Source organism: Hyperoodon ampullatus (assembly GCF_949752795.1).
Source record: "Hyperoodon ampullatus genome assembly, chromosome: 2".
In the NCBI taxonomy this organism is placed as follows: domain Eukaryota; kingdom Metazoa; phylum Chordata; class Mammalia; order Artiodactyla; family Ziphiidae; genus Hyperoodon; species Hyperoodon ampullatus.
This window is the reverse complement of record NC_136915.1, coordinates 196,713,177-196,729,352: the sequence shown is the minus strand read 5'-3', so window position 1 is coordinate 196,729,352 and position 16,176 is coordinate 196,713,177. Positions and strand designations below refer to the sequence as shown.

The following is a 16,176-nucleotide window of genomic DNA, read 5'->3' as shown; positions in this document are numbered from 1 at the left end:
TGTTCCCTGCACTGGCAGGCGGTATTCCTAACCACTGCGTCACCAGGGAAGTCCCTAAGTATGTAATCTTAACCAAGAATAACCTCTCTGTCCCTGCACTTTATAGACTGTGTTGCCGAGACTTAAAGAGGAACCCTTAGTTCTTGGTTATGATTGCTTCTCAGAGTCAATTAGTAAATTTTGAGTCTGAAGAAAGTTGGTTGTTTATGGAAGAAAGTATTTCCTCAGTAATTATATGAAGGAAGAAATATATTTTGTGAAATACATTTATTGCTGAGCAGTTGCTTTCAATTAAAATGTTTGATCTTGTCCCCAGGAAGGCGTGAGTATTAACAAGTCCCTGCTGACCCTGGGAAAGGTCATATCCGCGCTCTCCGAGCAGGCCAGCGGGAGGAGAACGTTCATTCCTTACCGCGAGTCTGTCCTCACATGGCAAGTAGCTTTTGGAGTATAAGGAATTGTACAAAATAGAGTGAGTACTGCGGGGGAAAAGCGCATAGACTGACTTCATGTGACTCTGGGACGGAGCAGTGGTGAGCAGTACGGATTCCAGAGCCAGGCTACCTGGTCTTGATCTCAGCTGTGCTTCCTACGAACTGTGTGACTTTGGGCAAATCACTTAATAGTCCTCCAGCCTGTTTCCTCATCTGTAAAATGGGGATAACATCAATACCTGTCTTTTAGGGTTGTAACCAGGGTTAAATGATGAATGAACTATTATTAGTGCCTGATGTTTGAGCATATATGGTATCACCACACACATTACTATGTGTGCGAAGTGAAGTTTAGCACACACTGGCTGGCATGTAGGTGTTCAAAAAGTATCTTCATTAATGAACATGGATTTAACTTCAGATATATTACATTCAGATTACATCTGTATTGATTTAATACCCAATTCTGATACGGACTGCATCACTATTGACAGCAGTGTATCGTTATATCTGACTTATTATATTATAATTGCCACCTCAAAACCTGTAAGGGAACAATCTGATTTTTTTAATGCCTTTTGAAAATTAAGAGTAACTTTTGAAAGTTAGGAATAATTCTCTCTGCATTCATAAATACAGAGTTTTTAGTCTCATGATCTTTTTCCTTCTAAAATAAGGCTTTTGCATATAATAGAAAACAAAATTTGTGTTTATATGTTCATCCATCATTTTCTGCACTTTTGAGCAGCTGCTTTGAAGGGCTCTGGTGACCCTGGAAATGCAGGGGTGACCAGACACACGGTCCCGCCCCTAAAGTAGCTCACAGTCTAGTATGGGGAGAGGGATTTTACTAAATATTGGAGAGTTAACCATATTTTAAAATCTTCGCACAGACTATCGCTTCACAAAACAATACAAAAAGTGTGAGACGAGGGACTTTCCCTGTTAGTCCAGTGGTTAAGACTCGGCGCTCTCACTGCTGAGGGCCCGGGTTCAATCCCTGGTCAGAGAACTAAAATTCCACAAGCTGTGCAGCCAAAATAAATAAATGAAAAGTGTGAGATGAAATAAAGTGCTCAGAGATCTAAAAATAGCTACAAATACCAAACAATTCTAACTGGTGTCTGAATGAGGAGCGTAACACTGCGTCACGTGTCCCAGTGGTCTGCGTTGTGCTCTCTAGGTAGTTGTCGTCTGTGTCACGTGCCCCGGTTGGTCTGCGTTGTGCTCTCTAGGTAGTTGTCATGAGGTCGTTGTAGAAGCAAAGTCTAATTGTGACTGTTTTCCTTGAAGGCTGCTGAAGGAAAGTCTGAGTGGAAATTCCAAAACGTCAATGATCGCCACGGTCAGCCCAGCGGCCAGCAGCGTGGAGGAGACCCTGAGCACGCTGAGGTACGCCACCCAGGCCCGGCTGATAGTCAACGCCGCCAGGGTCAACGAGGACGTGAGCGCCAAGTTGATCAGAGGTCAGCAGTTCCCTACAGACTTAAAGATTATCTTGCGAGAGTTTAGTCTCAGATATTCATTTCAGTGATGAAAATATGCAGTTTAAGGAAGTTAAAGATTTTTCTCTCATACCTGTGTAATAGCTCCTAGCCATCTTTCCACACTGATGAGGAAGGCGGATGGAAGGACGGCGGGAAAGAGAGTAATGGGGAACAGTCAGAAAAAGCTGGGAAATGGGGTGGGTGAAGGGGAAAGAGCCAGCGTAGGAAACCCTCTAGGGACTGAGTCATGCACCTCTGCAGCACAGGGACAATAATGTCCTTACTTTTCCTCTTGTGGCCTTTCCGCCGTTGTCTGTCTCTCACCTCTGCTTCCGCTTAGTTCGTTGACCCAAAGGCTGTTTGGTCCTGGGTTTCTAGCCCGGGCCTCCCTTCGTCAACGCCGAGTCCTCCTTCTCTTGCCCGCCTGCTCAGGGATCTTGCAGAAGGTGAATAGATCCCTCAGAGGTGTGGGCCAGAGGAGGATGGATGTGCCGTCTCGTGCACCGTCTTTTCCTGTTTGGATCCCCTCTCGTTTACACATGGGACCATTTTCATTAAAAATAAGTATTCTGAATTCCAGCTTGGCAAACCTGTCATCTTTATCTAACATGTCTTTATGAGTATGGTTTGCCTGGGGCAGTCCTGGTTCATGGCTGTCATCCCAGTGTGATGAATGGTGCCCCCAGTCCTTCTCAAAGGTGTCCCTCTTTGGACGATACATTACGTGGCCACACTGCTTATGAGGGAGGGAAATTCATTAATAGGGGAGCAGTTTTTCAGGTAAAGGTTAGGTAGAGATTTGTAGGTAAAGTAAAATTTCTGCAAGTATTCTGTTTTACTTAGTATTTAAAACTTCAAATAAAATAGAAGATTGGAGGGTTATATCTAGTGTGGGAATTACTATATATCAAATGTTATTAACCATGCATCTTTCTACAAATATTTAGACTTGAAAGCAGAAATTGAAAAGTTAAAAGCTGCTCAAAGAAACAGTCAGAACATTGACCCTGAGCGATATAGGCTCTGTCGGCAAGAAATAACATCCTTGAGAATGAAGCTGTATCAGCAGGAGAGAGACATGGCAGAAATGCAGAGGTGGGCTCTGGTCACTACCTTAGATGCTGTGGGTGTTGCCTGGAATCACTGGACTGGCTTGGGGCACGGGTTGGGAGGGGGGAGGGGGTGGAGGTGGGGACGGGAGGCCGAGCAGGTGCCGGAGTCTGCCTGTATCCCTGCCTTCCCTGTGAATAGAGCAGCTTATCCCCAGACCGTTACGGTTTAAATGTTCCCAAGTGGTTCCCTCATCTCAGTTGATTGTCTCTTGATTCTCGGTCTTATAAATCTGGATATTTTTAACTCTTTCAATCTCTCGTTTGTCTTTGGTAAGAATGTGGAAAGAAAAACTTGAACAAGCTGAAAAAAGAAAACTTCAAGTAACAAAGGAGTTACAGGTATCGTTTCAACTCTCTAAACTGATTTGAAAATTTGCAAAGAAATATGACAGTAAATATACAGACGTAATTTCTCACATTCCAGGCCAAGGAATTTGATTTATCCTGTGGGAAGTGGGAAATCATAGCAAGTGTTTGACCAGGGAATCGACATTTTGAGAATTAGTTCAGAATTACTTTGGTGTAGGGTGTAAGCAGGACTGAAACCAAGAGGGACTGTTGGCAGGGCGGTCAGAAGGCTGCCTCAGTGGTTCAGGCGGGAGGTGCTACAGGTCTGAACCAAGGTGATGGCTGTGGAGATGCAGCGGCAGGACCGGACCTGCTGTGGACGTCGGTGGGTGAGATCAGGCACATGTGGTGATGCTGGGTTGAGCCGTGAGTGGGCTGAGGATGGTGTCAGGACAGAGGGTCAGCGTCTTCCTGGGAGTCTAAGAAGTATGGTGGTCACACTTATGGGGAAGTCGCAAGGAGAGGGTCGCGACTTAAGAGACCGTTAATTAACTGAGTCCCACGTACCGTGACTTTAATGTTTTAGGGGATCTAACAGTTTCATGCTTGTGATTAAAGTTAATTTTTTTTCTGACTTCTACTAGAAAGCAGGAATTACATTTCAAATGGACAACCATTTGCCAAACCTGGTCAATCTCAATGAAGACCCTCAGCTGTCGGAGATACTGTTATATATGATAAAAGAGGGAACAACTACAGTCGGAAAGTATAAACCAGGCTCGAGCCATGACATTCAGCTGTCGGGGGTGCTGATCGCCGACGAGCACTGGTTTGTTACTCCCCGGTAGTTTTCCAGATCTTGATGACTTGTGGTTTCCTTCACGTGAGACATTCACTCACACTGATTCTTTGGTGTAAGTCTTCGAATGCATCTTTTAGCCAGGAAAAACAGACAATCTGAGTGTTTTGTAAGGATGGCAGGTCAGTTACTCTCAATATGAGATATGATGTAGTATCGCTCTATCAGAAGTTATCCCTCAGCCAATAGATCTAAACTTCTATCCATCATCTATGGCAGAATTTTTGATTGGATTGACAAATTTTAAAATTCATTCATATGAATTGAATGATACTGTGTTGTTAGGGTGATAGTACATGTAAACTGTTGTAGCTCCACAGTGTGTTTTTATGATTTATCCTTGTTGATGCTCTCTCATTTTTCCGCTGTTAAGTATCCTGTTGTATGAGTTTACCTGTCTGCTTGGCTGGTAGACGTTTGGGTGGTGTCTCATGTTTTGCTCCCCCAGTACTGCTGTGAGCGCTTTTGGATGCGTCTCCTGGTACAAACGGGCGGAGCTTCTCTGGAGCAAGTTTCATAAACTGAGTTAGGGCCCTCGGGGCAGCTGCTAGGAAGCTGGGCGGCCAGGCCTTTCTGTTTGCCTCACTGCTGTGTGAGTCTGATGATTTTTCTGTTACCCTATAATGATCAGTTTAATGTTTGGGAATCACTCTTAAGTTGTGTGTCTAGGAGCAGAGATATCAGGCTGTAGCATATGTGCATATTCACCTTTATGAGGTAATTTCAGATTGTTTTCCAGAATGGCTGGCAATTCTGCCGCCATTGGCACTGAGGTACCTGTCGCCCCACATCCTTGCCAACCTTTAGCACTGTCGGGTGGATGTGAAATGGCATCTCGTAGGGGATACGTTTTGCATTTCCTTGACTAATCCTATTCACCTATTTGGCCATTTTTGTTTGCTCTTCTGTAACTTGCCTGTTCATGTCTTTTGTCCATGTTTCGATTGTATTGCTTTTTTTTCATAACTTGTAGGAGTTTTTTAATATATTTTGGTGGCCCAGCTTTTGTGAGTTTCATGTGTTGTAAATATCTTTTCTCCAGTGTGTGGCTCATCGTTTCACTCTCTTATGGTGCCTTTTGATGGATCAAAGTTCTTAGTTAGCATAGTACATAAGTCAGTCTTTTCCTTTATGGTTGTCAATTTTTGTGTCTTGTTTAAGAAATCATTTCTACACTGAGGTCATAGAGACAGTCACCTAAATTATCTTCTAAATGTTTTGAAATTTTGCCTTCACATTTAAGTCCTTAAGTCGTATGGAACTTTTTGTTTGGTGTGAAGTAGGGATCTAAATTCATTTATTTTCCACGTGAATAACCAATTCTACCAGTACCATATATTAAATAACATATGACTTTTTTTGTGATCTGCAGTGTTCGTAAAAAAAATTTCCGAATATACAGAGTGTGTTTTCCCACTAATATTGCACATCCTCAGGTGCTTGAGCTCCACGATGTCTTTGTACCCAGCGTGGCACGGCTCCTTGATCCTCAGATCCTCTTGCTCTTCTGTTAATTAACTATTTTCTATAACAAATAAACCCAGAATTATTTATACTTGTAGCAAAGATACAGAACATGCCCCCAAAGAGTTGAGAGTCCAGGGGGACCAGGAAGTCCCCCACTCGCCTGGCACTTGGTGTTTCCCCTTTTAGTACACGGATAGGTGTTTGTCTCACTCTCTGGACCGTGAACTTCATGAGAGCAGGTTTCGTGTCTGTCTTCACTGATGACATACCTGGCACGTGGGGCTCAGTGGACAAAGGAGCCCCTGTACCCATCAGTGTATATTAACATCAGGTGGGTCTTAGCTACTTAGTGCTTAAAAGTAAAGAAAGAGAAGGAAAGTTCACCGCTAGCTTTGAGCCCTAAAGAGAAGCTGCTTAGAGGGCTCTGGCCTTGACGAGTGATGGAGATAAGGGAGAGGATGTCTTATGTTGACGGAACGATTCAGGTCAAGGAGAGAAGCTGATGTTAAGGCACATCCAGGTGGGGTTCTTATGGAAAATAGCGGTGGATCAGGGGGTTGGTGGTTGAAGCCAGATGGGGGGTGGAAGGGGGCAGAATGCTACGGCCAAGGGCTTTTGATGGCAGAGCAGATCGAACTGGGAGGGAGGGGGCGTCCGAACAAGCAGACGTTGTTTAAACCTGTACGGGGTTAGGACCCTAGGCTGGCGGGAGGGTGAGCTGTTCTTCCCAAGTCCTCCTCTAGGTGTTCGAGTTCAACTGTCGTTCTTTACCTGTAGATCTCGGAGCCTTATCTGGAGCTAGAGGTTTTGTTTGGGGCTCAGCTTTTGCTACAGTTTTCTCTTTCTTTCTGTCCAGTTAATCCAAAGGTAATTGGATTTTGGAGTTTCTTTCCTATTTTCTGAATAAAAAGACTCAAAAGGATATATAGCATTTATAGCTGATTTTCAGCAGTATCATCTTATCGTCAGAGTTAATTAGATGTCCAAGGAGTGTGCTTTTATCTCCATGCTTTTCCTTCCTCTGTATTACCCCTCTTTTCATGGGAGGAAAATGTTGTTTGTCCCATTATTAAAACTCATAAATAAAACCAGGAAGTTAGAAAAGTAAAACATAAAAATACTTAAAACTCTTCCATTCATAAATAAACCACTGTCGGTATTTTAGTGTATTTTCCTTTAATGTTTGTGTATTTTTTTTTTTTTTCCATTTCTGGGGAAGAGGGGTTGGTATTTTTTTTAAGTAGTTTTTTTTTTTTGGGGGGTGGTACACGGGCCTCTCACTCTTGTGGCCTCTCCCATTGCGGAGCACAGGCTCTGGATGCGCAGGCTCAGCGGCCATGGCTCACGGGACCAGCCGCTCAGCGGCATGTGGGATCTTCCTGGACCGGGGCACGAACCCATGTCCCCTGCATTGGCAGGCGGACTCTCAACCACTGCACCACCAGGGAAGCCCCTTTTAAGTAGTTTTAATCAAAATACATACGATGAAAATTTTTCCCACCACTGGTGGATAGAATTGCTAGAGAAGCCAGGCTTTTTCACCAAACCTTCAAAATCTAATTGAAGGAAGATAAGAGAGCTCTAAGTCATTATGGTCACAAATCGATATGAACCTTAGCACTAAGGGAGTAACCCAAGGAGGATTATCTGCATTGCCTTTTGCTTACTTGTTAGTCTGTCCTGTAGTTGTAACAATGTGCATCCTGTCTTCACAGCACCGTCAACAATTTTAATGGGACAGTGAGTATCATCCCAGCGGGGGAAGCAAAGACATATGTAAATGGAAGACTTATTTTGGAACCCACGGTATTACATCATGTAAGTTGGCTGCTGCTAAGATGTGAGAAATTGTTTGACTTTGGGCAAGTGATCTAGTTTTTTTGAGCCCGGTTCTGTCCTCTGTAAGATCAGTAGTGAACGGGATGAGGGACTTTCTGGTTCTAACGCTCTCTTATTTCACGAATTGCCTGCCTTTGCGCAGAGACCGCAGTTCTGTTATGGTGGGTGGACCAGCCCCCAAGGAGCTGTCCACCAGCAGCAGCATTATGTGTCCCGGGAAGAACTGGGCTTTGGAATCAGGCCAGACAGGGTCGAAGCCCTGGCCCCGCCACTTGCCATATGACCTTTGAAAAGTTATTAAGCTCGGGGTGATTGCATGTCACCCACGTCAGGACACTTTTGAGAGCCCTTGAATAATTACATCAGGAGAACAGGCGTGAACTATTCTGTCACAGGCAAAGCAAGACATATGTTCACTTGGTATATATCCTGTCTTTCAGGAGGGGTAAGGGAGGAGTAGGTGAAAGAACTCATGCATAGTTCTCAATACAGTGTCTGCAGACAGTGAGCTCAGTGTGCGCTTATCACTGTTACTGTTAAGCTCTATGCTCTATTAGTTTCCTCATTCCTAAAATTGGGATAATAACATGCATAGTTGTGAGACGTCAGTGAGATGATATATGTGTAGAGTGTCAGATGCAGTTCTTGGCCTGTAGGAAGCATTTCATAAATGTTAGCTGCTGTGATTTTTATGCTTATCATTAGTGATACTAGACTGTATTGAATTGTTGAACATGAGGATTTGTCCCACGGAATTTTTTGGTTCAGACTCACCTCAAGGAGTAAATTTTTTGTGTGCTTTAGGGTGATCGGGTGGTTCTCGGTGGCGATCATTATTTTAGATTTAATCATCCAGTGGAAGTACAGAAAGGGGAAAGACCGCCCAGTAGAGATACTCTTGTGAGTGAGGGTCCAAGAGACTTTGAATCTGCAAAAAATGACTTGCTCTTGGCACAGAGATTACAGTAAGTATTTTTGTTGGTGTGAAACAGTAAGTACACGGGAGAGGGCTATGCAGGGCCTTAATCGGGTTGTCCTGACTGCACTCGTTAACTCTTTGGGTGCCGATTTTTAGTGACATGATCTTTCCTCTTCTGTGTGCGTTCACTCAACAAACAAACTTAGCTCCTACGCTGGAGGAATTCGTCTTCTCATGGGGCTGACGGACAGACAGACAGAGTGCCCCGACAGAGCCCTGCACCGTGTGGAGCTCCTGGGGTGACTCCTGCCCTGACCAGGGGTCAGCGAAGGTCTCGTGAGGAGATGTCCCCTGGGAGGGAGTCAGCCAGGGGAAGCCTGGGGAATGGACCCTTATTTACTTTTCCTCTTTTGCCCCAGTTTTAGCTGAGGCAATATTGTAGGAGTTCTGATTTAAGCAGGATCCCTGTAAAATAAATGACAAGTAACACAGAAATAAAATGCTAAAGCATTTGGACTTTATCTTAAAGGTTATGGGGTCATAAGAGAATTTTAAGGAGACGTGAGACAGACATGATGGGGATTCCATTTGCAGAATGGTGACTGTGGCCCAGGTCTGGAGGGTGGAGGGCAGTGGAGCCGGGTCCTGGGCTGCAGTGCAGTGGAGGCTGTGGGGTGAGACAGGCATCTCGGGGTCACGGGGAGAGAAATATCCGCACAGAGGGTGGAGGCGGGGGTGGCAAGGATGACCGGGGTGGGCCACACGATCCCTGCTTTGTCACCTTTTCAAAAGTCTGAGCTTGCTTTGCCCTCTTTTTCTTTTTTTTTTAAAGTTGTGGTGCAAGATACATAGCATAAAATTCACCTCTTTAGCCATTTTTAAGTGTGTAGTTCAGTGGTGTTAAGTATATTCACAGTGTTGTGCAGCCTCAACCATATTCTGTCTCCAGAACTTTCTCATCACCCAACTGGGCCTCTGTACCCACTGAGCAATGGCTACCCCCTCCACCCAGGCCCTGGTAGCCATTAGGTCCTCTTTCTTTTGACATTCTTACTCTTATTTATTTATTTATTTATTTATTTATTTATTCATTCATTCATTCATTCATTCATTCATTCATTCATTCATGGCTGCCTTGGGTCTTTGTTGCTGCGCGCGGGCTTTCTCTAGCCATGGTGAGCGGGGAGCAGGGGCCACTCTTCTCTGCGGTGCGCAGGCTTCTCACTGCAGTGGCCTCTCCCGTTGCGGAGCACGGGCTCTAGGCGCATGGGCTTCAGTAGTTGTGGCTCGTGGGCTCAGTAGTTGTGGCTTGCGGTCTCCAGAGCGCAGGCTCAGTAGTTGTGGCGCATGGGCTTAATGGCTCTGCAGCATGTGGGATCCTCCCGGACCAGGGCTCAAACCCGTGTCCCCTGCCTTGGCAGGCGGATTCTCAATCATTGCGCCACCAGGGAAGCCCTGACATTCTTATTCTAATTCAGTAAAATTGGGTACGGAAATTTTATGCAGTACAATTGTTAAAGCGTCGAGTTTTGTTGAGAAGAAAGAAGCTTTTAGTTTTCTGTAATCACGAGTCCTTTCCCCCCCATACAGTGAAAGGTAATTTAATATTTTGACTTCTCAAAATGTCTAAGTGTTACCTGAAAACTGGGTTCACCTCTTGGTGGGTGTCGAGCCAAAAGACACAACCAGGCCAAAGATCAGGAGAAGGAAGGATTTATTACTTGCATCAAGTGAGGAAAACATGGGAAACTTTGCCAAAGCCGTGCTTCCCCAACAGTAAGACTGGGGAGGTTTTAAGCTAAGGGCACATGCGTGTTCATGAAGGGGCCTGAGCAGGGGAGAAGTCAGCATAGAATCAGGGCAAAGACAGAGTCCAGGCTTCAGTTGACTGAAGTCACGGGGGTCACAGAGGGTCAACATCTCCATCCCTGAGGTTCCCGCTGAGCTTCAGGCTAATCTTCACCATTGACTCAGAGCTGCGAGTCTTCACAACTGGTGTCTTACCTTTGCTGTTGTTGCTTCTCTTGCCTGACAACAGTTGTTCTTTTGTTCCCTTGAGATCATTGGTTTCTGAGGCCTGTTCAAGGGCAAGCACTGTGTCCAGGCTCAGACCACAAAACGGCTCAGGCCAAACATGGGTTCTCTTCTGTCAAGAAAGCCCCGCCTGGTTATCTCTCTGGGGGACCCCCCACCCTGTCTGCTTACAAAATTATTATAGATGATTGGAAAAATATGGTGCAATCTCTGCTTTATCGGCTCATGTATCATGCTTTTAGAGGCATTTCAATGTATTCCTAATCTATGACCTAAACATGAATTGAAAGATAATGATATGAAATAATTTTTGCCCTAACCATTGTTAGTTTAACATAAAATGCCCATATTTTGTGTTTACTACAATGTTAACTATAATATTTACTGCAGTGTTCACTGTAACATAATTATGTTATAAATATATATTTTATATTTTTATGTAAGTTAAAACATTTTTATATAGTTTAAGCATTAGAAAAACATATTTGCTTAAATATCGAGCATCTGCAATAGTAATTAAGTTAGAAATAAGCAAGTTTTCAACCTTTTATGTTTTGTTTGTGTAAACAATTCTAGAGCTAATAAACATTTCAGAATGCTATTGACAGAGTGTCAGAAATGAAGTTTTGAGATTTGAACTTTTGTTTAATTTAAAACATCTTAATATGATTAAGAACTATTATAGCATATGAAGAATTCTTGACAGCGTACCCTGTAACTATTGAATATTTTGCTGCTTGTAGACTTGAAGCAGAAATAAAGGAGGCGCAGTTGAAAGCAAAGGAAGAAATGATGCAGGGAATCCAGATCGTGAAAGAAATGGCTCAGCAAGAGCTTTCCTCTCAAAAAGCTGTGTACGAAAGCAAAATAAAAGTCCTGGAAGCAGAACTGGTAAGAGGCAGACCTGTTTTCTTTCTCGGCCGGTGCAGGGCCCCGAGGGAGCGTCAGAGGGGAGATCAAGGCTGCTACGGGGCGGGGAGGGAGGGGAGAAGCAGAGAGGCTCTGCCCCCAGCCCTCGGGCCATGGCCCTCCTGTTTGCTGGCAGTCCTGCTTCCCAGAAGCCCATCTGGAGGGCAGCGCTCTGAAAGGTTTGGCCAGTGATGGTTGTTTTCAGTTGGGTTAGTCAACCTGGATGGGGTGGAGAAGCACTGGGGCACCTTTTCTATCTGTGAGTCAATTTCTTGTGCATTGATTTTTAAAAAGGGACTTTTGTACCTTTTTGGTGTCATTTTTGAAGAATTGCTCTGTATCTTTGCCCTATTTATTTTTTATTATTGTATGTCAAAGAAAGAAGAATGTGAAAGAAAGAAGATACAGGAAATAAATAACCAAAAGGCTAATTACAAAATTGAGGAACTAGAAAAGACAAAGCAGCGTTTTGAACAGGAAATATATGTCAACAAAAAGCGGTTAGAAATGGAGACTTTGGCTACGAAACAGGTAATTTCATTTTATAGCTAGTCTGAGCTATCTTGAGGAAAAGCTGGATTTTCTTTTCTTTGAAAGAGCTTATGGTCTCTTGACGGGCGATGGCCGAATCCGGGTCTGCAGGTGAGGAGGGTCTTCCTGCCTGAAAGCCTCTGTCCTCACGACGTGCTCACACGTTATCCCACAGATCTTTTCAAAGGGACACAGCTGTCGTTTCCAGCGAGTTCCAGTCGAGCGTTCTCTTTCCCTGTGTCCACAGCGACCCTGTGGTCAGTCATGCCGAACGACGTGAGGAGTGAGGTGCTACTAGGGCATGGTATATAGAAGGAGAGACGGCTCAGCTCCTGGACTGGTTACATCCCGGTGCCAGGGTGGAAAGAGCAGCAAGCAGGCCGTGTGCCCGCTGAGTCCTCAGGGAACTGCCTCAGCCTTGGGAGCTCAGGCACTGACTTCCCTCATCTCTCTGAGCACGGAGGCATCTTTCCAGGGCAGCTCACGGTGGCTCTCCAGGGCTGGACCAGCAGCCTCAGCATCGCCTGGTAGATGTGCAGATCTCGGTCCATCCAGAACTGCTGAATCACATCCTCTGGGGTGGGGCCGGAATCCCTTCTAACCAGCCCTGGAGGGGGGCCCTGAATCCCGAAGGGAGAGCCCCTGCTTTTATCTCTGCTGCGACTTCTTAACATCTTCAAGTTTTACTCTCAAATGGCAGTTTTCCTTCTTTTCTTCCTAAGTTTATGGTGGGGTTGTGGGTAGAGGAAGATACTTGCAGTAACCCCAGAGTACCGGTACTATAAAATGGTGAGAATACATATATTAGCCGATTCTAGAGCATGGAGGGGCTAGTGAACCACTCCGGAGGGTTTTAAGAGAAAAACAGACGTGTTTAAACCTTGAAACAGTTATCATTAGTGGGCTGTTATAAGGCTTATTTGTATCAAGTGAGGTTTTTAGGTGTATTTTTAATTTAACTTTTTAATTTAGTCAACAAATTCTTGAGTAGTGTTTTTCCTTTTTTTGTTTTTTTTCTGAAGGTTTTTATGCTCCTATCCATGGGGAGAAAAAGATTAATCTATGTTATCAAAAATTCCTAATGATTTTGTTGTGGGGAAAAAAATCATTTTATAAAGATACTTTATAAATCATTTTTAAAAGCCTTTATGCTTAATAAAACACGTACTGTGAAATGAGAATTATGTAGTGTATTACCATTGTCAGTCTGGTTTTCTAATTTCTCTCTTTGCACGTTCGTGTACGGCTCCACGTGAATGAATGTCAATTAGGCTTTAGAAGACCACAGGATCCGCCATGCAAGAATTCTGGAAGCTTTAGAAACCGAGAAACAAAGGATTGCCAAGGAAGTACAAATTCTACAGCAAAATCAGAGTAATAGGGATAAAACTTTCACAAGTGAGTATAGGACGATTTTAGCAGGTATTTTCTAAAGTTATGTATGTTATTTCATACAATTAGTAAAATGTTAATTATCTTTGTATATTCAAAAATTTTTTTCTAGATGTTGCTGACTTCTCTGGCTCTAGATAAATTTGTATGAATGATTATTTTTAGGATATTCACTTTTTAGAATATTTAGTTATATAAGCAAATAGTAAACAGAATTCCAAGTATTATTTTAATGTGTATTATGCTTTTTAAAATGTCTTACTCTAATCCTTAATTCTTATTTTATAAGAATTATTAATCTGAGTTGTGCTTAATCATTGCATACTTCGTTTTCTTTCTCACTTGAAAGTTATTTTTTTGTACATTTCTACATTCCTGTGTAGAGCACAGCATTTTTTCCCAAATATTTATTTATTTATTTGGCCGTGCCGGGCGGCTTGTGCCATCTTAGTTCCCAACCAGGGATCAAACCCAGGCCCCGGCAGTGAAAGCACAGTGTCCTAACCACTGGACCACCAGGGAATTCCCCAAACACAGGATGTTTAATGTAAACTTTCTTTTTTTAATTATAGAAAGTTTCAAATAAACTATGAAAGCAGAGAGATTACTACAGTAAACTCTTCCATACTCATCATCCATCTTCAACAGTTACCCACACATGTTCAGTTTTGTTCCAGCCATGCTCAGTCCCCCCGCCCCCCTGGACTATTCTGAAGCAAATCCCAGACGTCCTATCACTTGATCTGTAAATACTTCACTGTGTATCTCCAAGTTAGATAAGAACTCTCTTTTCTCTCTTTCTCTGTCACTCTTTGAAGCATAACTCTGATATTATTATTACACCTAAAAATATTAATAATAATTTCTTACACATCAAATATCTAGTCCCTATTCAAATTTTGTGGACTATTTCATAATTTTTAAAATATATTCAGTTTGTTTGAATCAGGATACAAATGTGGTCCACACCCTGTGTTTGCTAGATGTGCCTTTTAAGTCTCTTTTAATCTGTCAGCTGGCTCTTCCTTCTTCTCTCTCTGTCCCCTTGTAATTCATGTACTGAAGGAGCCAGGTTCTCTACCTGTAGAGTTTCGCAGATTCTGGGTTTGCTGACTGTATGTCCAGGCTGTCGCTTAGCTGGTTCCTGTGCCTCTACATACCCTGCAAAGAACCTGTCATCCAGGTTCAGTGTTTTAGCAAGAATACTTGGTAGTTGTGCCGTATACTTTCCATAACTTCTGTTTTTAAATTACCTTGAAACTGTTACATCTGTTGTGAGAGATAAGAACATTGTATTAATACATGTTTTTATTCCTCTTAGGTCCTAAAACAGTACTGTGTAATGAATACTTGATTTTTTTTTTATCCACATGAACAATGAATTTCACTCTTCCAAAAAAATGTTTTTAATGGAATGCTGGTTATAAGTTTGACTGAACAATATAGAAAATGTTTATGATAAAATCTTAAATTTGAATTAAGAGCGTGGAATTGTGGACTGAAAGTGTTATGTCCTAATATATCTCTGTTTCTGTCTTTATCTATCTATCTATTTTTTAAATTTCAGGCAAAATAAAAAAGGACTGTGATTCTATTTAAGTTAAGGCTGTAGTATACTTTACCTAATACTTTAAATAAATTAGAAGTTAGGAAAAAAAGAAATTAGAAAAAAAAATCTTTAAAAATATTAGAAGGAAAATCAGCATCTTTGGCATTTCCTTGTTTACAAAACCCATATCCTCTCTCTGTGAACTTCAGTTTTCTTCCATGCCTCCACAGGTGAAAGACCTCATTTTGTATGAAGAATATTTTATTTCACCAGTGAGGCTTGAAGAAAAGTTACTGAGTTATCACCTTCACCTTCTGTGATGTATCGTTAAAACCATTCGTTTGAAGTCAGTTTTTTCTCAGGACGTATTGTGCCTGGTGGTGTGTTAGTGCTCACATACGTGTTCTGAATCTTCTCTGTGTGCTCTCTGCTAGTTCAGCCCAGTTGGAGCTCCATGAAACTCTCCGTGATGATTCAGGAAGCCAATACCATCAGCAACAAGTTAAAAAAGAATTATGTTTTTGGCAGGTGAGTGATTATCTTATTTGTAAAGTAATTTGTTGTTTTAAACTAGTCACGCTTCACGCTTCATGTGATGTTTTTCTGTTTTAGTTTCTCTAAGGACATGGTATCCTACATGCCTGTCCAGGAGCAAGCGGGTGTCATAATCCCCAGGGGCACTGCCAGATTCCCCTCTCAGAGCTCACTCTGGAGTGAAAAAGGCTTTCAGCAATTAACATACTCATATATTTTATAAACAGAATAATTTTAGATGTTTTAGGAATTCACTAATTTTCTTTTGAGTTGAGAATTTATAAGTATTCCGCATTTTAAAAGGAATATACAATATTAGAACTTTTAAGAAATTATTATATAAGAAGTTATTTTAATATAGTATATACTAGACATGATTATTAGTATAACAAAAATACTTAACTATGGAGAGATTTAATCAGTGGTCTGAATTTTTATGGGAGTCATTCTAATTCGGAAAACTCTAGGTTATGTATGTTTTAGGAGAAGCATTTTTTTTCTTTGGTTTTTCTTTCAGACATGTATCAGATAAAGGAAGTAGTTCTGACACTTGTATTCAGGTTCGTAACCTGCAACTAGGGGTCTCAACTGTCTGGAGTCTGGAAAAGTTTGAGTCTAAGCTTGCGGCAATGAAAGAACTTTACGAGGTTTGGAATATTATTAAAATCTCTATAAACTTTTTGAAATAAAAATATTATATGTAAAAACTTACAGGATTCTGCCAGATTATAGCGTTAATGCTTGAATTGTATAATGGAAAAATGAAAATAAACTAAATAGTGGACTTCCCTGGTGGCGCAGTGGTTGAGAGTCCGCCTGCCA

General features: G+C 42.4%; 1 protein-coding gene across 1 annotated transcript in view; it reads left to right on the top strand.

Annotated features, from left to right (window-relative positions):
• Positions 1–16,176, top strand: part of KIF14 (kinesin family member 14) — a gene marked incomplete at both ends in the record, with an annotated part of 46,890 nt that overhangs the window by 11,911 nt on the left and 18,803 nt on the right. Inside the window, 12 exons of the mRNA XM_079696849.1 lie at positions 317–436; positions 1,738–1,900; positions 2,869–3,016; positions 3,309–3,372; positions 3,966–4,150; positions 7,363–7,465; positions 8,291–8,451; positions 11,183–11,330; positions 11,727–11,879; positions 13,151–13,277; positions 15,255–15,348; positions 15,872–16,001. Coding sequence (XP_079552975.1) covers positions 317–436; positions 1,738–1,900; positions 2,869–3,016; positions 3,309–3,372; positions 3,966–4,150; positions 7,363–7,465; positions 8,291–8,451; positions 11,183–11,330; positions 11,727–11,879; positions 13,151–13,277; positions 15,255–15,348; positions 15,872–16,001 — 1,596 coding nt within the window. The remainder of the gene's footprint in view (positions 1–316; positions 437–1,737; positions 1,901–2,868; positions 3,017–3,308; positions 3,373–3,965; positions 4,151–7,362; positions 7,466–8,290; positions 8,452–11,182; positions 11,331–11,726; positions 11,880–13,150; positions 13,278–15,254; positions 15,349–15,871; positions 16,002–16,176) is intronic.